This window comes from Oncorhynchus nerka, linkage group LG12, assembly GCF_034236695.1.
Source record: "Oncorhynchus nerka isolate Pitt River linkage group LG12, Oner_Uvic_2.0, whole genome shotgun sequence".
In the NCBI taxonomy this organism is placed as follows: Eukaryota; Metazoa; Chordata; class Actinopteri; order Salmoniformes; family Salmonidae; genus Oncorhynchus; species Oncorhynchus nerka.
In genome coordinates this window covers 13,309,248-13,314,247 of record NC_088407.1, presented here as the reverse complement: position 1 = coordinate 13,314,247, position 5,000 = coordinate 13,309,248, and the positions used below count along the sequence as shown (strand labels likewise).

At 49.0% G+C, this 5,000-nt stretch overlaps 1 protein-coding gene across 1 annotated transcript in view; it reads right to left on the bottom strand.

Annotated features, from left to right (window-relative positions):
* The window catches only part of LOC115121981 (synaptotagmin-4-like), a 7,860-nt gene that overhangs the window by 120 nt on the left and 2,740 nt on the right, over nucleotides 1-5,000 (bottom strand). Inside the window, exons 2-4 of the mRNA XM_065025059.1 lie at nucleotides 4,451-5,000; nucleotides 963-1,083; nucleotides 1-325 (exon numbers count right to left, since the gene is read on the bottom strand). The exon at nucleotides 1-325 is cut by the window's left edge and continues 120 nt beyond it; the exon at nucleotides 4,451-5,000 is cut by the window's right edge and continues 412 nt beyond it. Coding sequence (XP_064881131.1) covers nucleotides 1-325; nucleotides 963-1,083; nucleotides 4,451-5,000 — 996 coding nt within the window. The remainder of the gene's footprint in view (nucleotides 326-962; nucleotides 1,084-4,450) is intronic.

Genomic DNA, 5,000 nt, shown 5'->3' with positions numbered 1-5,000 from the left:
AGGGCGTGCCACTTGGCGATCTGCCGGCGCGGGTGGTCGCAGATCTCCCTCCAGTGCTCTCCAGGGGTGCCGGAGGCGGCGTTACCCAGGACCAGACGCCCCAGGACGGGGTTGGGGGAGCGGGTGGAGTCCCCCCTCCTGGTTGATGGAGACTCAGAGTCCATTAGGAGGAGCTCCACGCTGGTTTCCCTCAGCCTCTCCTGGGAGGACACGTCAAACACAAACAGCTGGTTGAACACAGGGTTGGGGGAACACTTCTTTACGTGGCTCTTCTTCTTACTGACACGCTTCTTCCCCTGGAACAGGTTGACTTTCACATACGGCTCTGGAGGGAGGAAGGGAGGGAGGCAGGGAGGGAGGGAGGGGGCAGGGAGGGAGGGAGAGGAGAGAGGGAGGGAGGAGGCAGAGAGGGAGGGAGGGAGGGAGGCAGGGAGGGAGGGAGAGAGGGAGGAAGGGAGGGGGGAGAGAGAGAATAGAATTCATAGCACATTATTCTAGCCAAGGATCAATAGAGAGATCAATACAGAGGAGATGATAGAGAGTGTGTGTGTCTGTGTGTGTGTCCGTGTGTGTGTGTCCGTGTGTGTGTGTGTGTCTGTGTCTGTGTGTGTGTGTGTCTGTGTGTGTGTGTGTGTGTGTGTGTGTGTGTGTGTGTGTGTGTGTGTGTGTGTGGTATATTACAAGGAGATCAAACTAGCTCCGTCTTGTCTCTGTGTCATTACGACCTGTATGAAGAGTAGTGTGTCTGTCCCAAGTGATATCCTACTCTCTAGTGTACTAGCTTTGACCCGGACTCATAGGGCACTATGTAGGAAACACCATTCATCATATTAGTCACATCTGACAGAATAATACTCTGTGTGTGTGTGTTACCTGAGGTTCCGTGGTTATCGGTCTGTGTGTGTGTGTGTGTGTGTGTGTGTGTGTGTGTGTGTGTGTGTGTGTGTGTGTGTGTGTGTTACCTGAGGTTGTGTGGTTATCGGTCTTGAGCAGGTGGCGAGCCTTCAACACCACCACTGTTAGAGTACTGGTGGTGGACTGGTAACACAGAGACAACAGCAGCTCCCCTCGACCAGCACCCCTCTATACACAGGGAGGGAGGGAGGAGGGAGAGAGGGAGGGAGAGGAGAGGAGAGAGGGAGAGAGAGGAGAGAGGGAGGGAGAGGAGAGAGGGAGGGAGGGAGGAGGCAGAGAGGGAGGGAGGAGGCAGAGAGGGAGGGAGGAGGCAGGGCAAGAGGGGGTGAGGGAGGGAGGAGGGAGAGGAGAGAGGGGTGAGGGAGAGAGGGAGGAGGGAGAGAGAGGGAGGGGTAGAGGGGTGAGGGAGGGAGGAGGGAGAGAGAGGAGAGAGGGGTAGAGGGGGTGAGGGAGGGGTAGAGGGGGTGAGGGAGGGAGCAGGAAGAGGAGAAGGGGAGGAGAGTGGGGTAGAGGGGGTGAGGGAGGGAGGAGGAAGAGGAGAAGGGGAGGGAGGAGAGATGGAGGGAGGGGGAAGAGGAGAAGGGGAGGGAGGGGAGAGAGTGGGAGGGGAGAGAGGAGAAGGGGAGGGAGGGGAGATGGAGGGAGGGGGAAGAGGAGAAGGGGAGGGAGGGGAGAGAGTGGGAGGAGAGAGAGGTAGAATTAAGAATAAAACGATAAATTCAAAGACCTGACATTTTACACATATCTATATATGTGTGTCAACACATAGACTGTATCAGCTCCATCTACTGCAACTGTACTTTGTCTTAGCCAGAGATGAACTGAATTCATTTGCTTGAATGACCACGCACTTTACACACAGCCATTTCCTGGTTCCTCCGCTGTGTGACGAATCCCCAGGGGGCCTCTAGTCAGAGAGAAATGAGAGAGAGAGGGGGCGCGATGGCTGCTCCTACCACACCCTCAACCCACAGTGTAGAACAGCCCACAGTGTAGAACAGCCCACAGTGTAGAACAGTCCACAGTGTAGAACAGTCCACAGTGTAGAACAGGCCACAGTGTAGAACAGTCCACAGTGTAGAACAGCCCACAGTGTAGAACAGTCCACAGTGTAGAACAGGCCACAGTGTAGAACAGTCCACAGTGTAGAACAGGCCACAGTGTAGAACAGTCCACAGTGTAGAACAGTCCACAGTGTAGAACAGCCCACAGTGTAGAACAGTCCACAGTGTAGAACAGCCCACAGTGTAGAACAGTCCACAGTGTAGAACAGTCCACAGTGTAGAACAGTCCACAGTGTAGAACAGGCCACAGTGTAGAACAGCCCACAGTGTAGAACAGTCCACAGAGTATTGATCTGGTGACAGCAGTAGAATACAGACACAGCCGGCCACAGCCCTTTTCTCTCTCTCTCTCTCACTCTCTCTCTCTCTCTCTCTCTCTCTCTCTCTCTCCTCTCTCTCTCTCTCTCTCTCTCTCTCTCTCTCTCTCTCCCCCCCTCTCTCTCTCTCTCTCTCTCTCTCTATCTCCTCTCTTCCTCCCTCCTCCCCCTCTTTCCACATAGAGATCATACTACAGACAGATTAGAGAATGTGTCCCACACCCACATTAACACTACGGATCCACATTACGACAGAGATCCGTTCCATACAAGCCCTGTTTCTCTCATCACATCACTTATAGAACCACAACTGTTGTTCTCTCATCTGACATCCACATAGAAGGAGTAACATTATTTTTCTCAGTACCTAGCATCACGTTTTCATGAGTGAGTTTGCATCTGTCTGTCTATCCATCGATCTCTATCTGTCGTTTGTACACATGAGACGTGAGAGAGAACATACGACTGAGAGACAAGACGTCATCAGTACATACAAACCCTTTCGTCCTGTCTCTGTTCTCAGAAGAGCAGCAGCAGAGAGGAGCCAACCAGAGACATAGAAGAGTCTAGAAGCCTGGTACACAACACTACACAGAGACATCTCTCTCTCTTTTACTCTCTCTCTTTTACTCTCTCTTTCTCTCTTTAAACTCTCTCTCTCGTTTACTCTCTCTCTTTTACACACTCTCTCTCTTTTACTCTCTCTTTCTCTCTTTAAACTCTCTCTCTCTTTTACTCTCTCTCTTTTACTCTCTCTCTTTTACTCTCTCTCTTTTACTCTCTCTCTCTTTTACTCTCTCTCTTTTACTCTCTCTCTTTTACTCTCTCTCTTTTACTCTCTCTCTCTTTTACTCTCTCTCTTTTACTCTCTCTTTCTTTCTCTCTTTAAACTCTCTCTCTCTTTTACTCTCTCTCTCTTTTACTCTCTCTCTCTTTTACTCTCTCTCTCTCTCTTTAAACTCTCTCTCTCTTTTACTCTCTCTCTTTTACTCTCTCTCTCTTTTACTCTCTCTCTTTTACTCTCTCTTTCTTTCTCTCTTTAAACTATCTCTCTATTTTACTCTCTCTCTCTCTTTTACTCTCTCTCTCTTTTACTCTCTCTCTCTCTTTTACTCTCTCTCTCTTTTACTCTCTCTCTCTCTTTTACTCTCTCTCTCTTTTACTCTCTCTCTCTCTTTTACTCTCTCTCTCTTTTACTATCTCTCTCTTTTACTCTCTCTCTTTTACTCTCTCTCTCTTTTACTCTCTCTCTCTTTTACTCTCTCTCTTTTACTCTCTCTCTCTTTTACTCTCTCTCTTTTACTCTCTCTCTTTTACTCTCTCTCTCTCTTTTACTCTCTCTCTTTTACTCTCTCTCTCTTTTACTCTCTCTCTCTTTAAATGCTCTCTCTCTCTTTTACTCTCTCTTTCTTTCTCTCTTTAATCTCTCTCTCTCTCTCTCTCTCTCTCCTACTACTACTACCACTACTACTTTCACCAATGTACACCTAACATGTGTACAATACAATAGCATAGAATATAGTAGAACATAGCCTACAACTCTCAGTCATAGTATTCCTGTCCTAGACATCCACAGCCAATGACAGCACTACACAGAGGATGGGATATCACCATCACACCTAGAATGATCTGTTCTAGAACGATCTGTTCTAGAATGATCTGTTCTAGAATGATCTGTTTTAGAATAATATGTTCTAGAATGATCTGTTCTAGAATGATCTGTTTTAGAATAATATATTCTAGAATGATCTGTTCTAGAATGATCTAGAGATTCTAAAGATACAATGGCTGGTAGAGTGATAAATCTGCTATCTGATACAACTAAATGACTGTGGTTAGGTCCAGAAATGCCACCCTATTCCCTATAGGCCCTTGTCAAAAGAAGTGCGCTATAGGAAATAGGGTATTAGAATAGGGAATAAGGTGCCATGAGCTGTGATTCTACCTGTGTTGCTCCATTAGTACTGTGTGCTATTAGACACCTGGAGGATGTATTATTAAATCAGGTAGAAACCCTCACTAGCCCGAGGACTTCATTCATATTATGATAATGGTAATTATGCCAGGCAGATTTTGTATTAGACGCTAATGGTAATTATGCCAAGCAGAACTTGTTTTAGACACTAATGGAAGAACCAAGTAACTCTCTCTTACCCTGACATTCCTCTTTATGATCTCACGGCTCATGAGGACACGCCCCTCCGCCAGGTTGATCTCGGCCAATGGGACGAGAGTCTCACCAATGACCTCATCGCGGGAGAACCTATCGAAGCTGAGCACCATGAAGTGGAGGGACAGCTCCTGCACACGGACCAATGGGATCCCGTAGAAACTGAAGGTCTCGTCAAACGCCGGGTCCAGAGTCTTCCTCAGGACGCGAGTCTTGACCCGGTGCTTCTTCTCCGGAAGCAGGGTCAGCTTAATGTAGGGGTCAGAGGTCAGGGACTGCTCGTCGGTCGGGGTCAGCCCGTGGGCCTCCTTGATGTGAACCACGAAGGCCTTCTTCTCTGAGTTGTATTCCAGGGAGAAGTGAAGGGTCCCGAGGCCCACTTCAGGGCCTCCGTCCTGGGGTTTGTCTTGGTCAGCGGCACCCTGGGTGGGGATTGGGGTCTGGCCGGAGAGGCTATTGGTGGTGGTAATGGTTGTGGGGGAGGGAACCCCAGGCTGGGTGAACCCTGGGTGGGGGGAGGGAATGTCCAGGTCT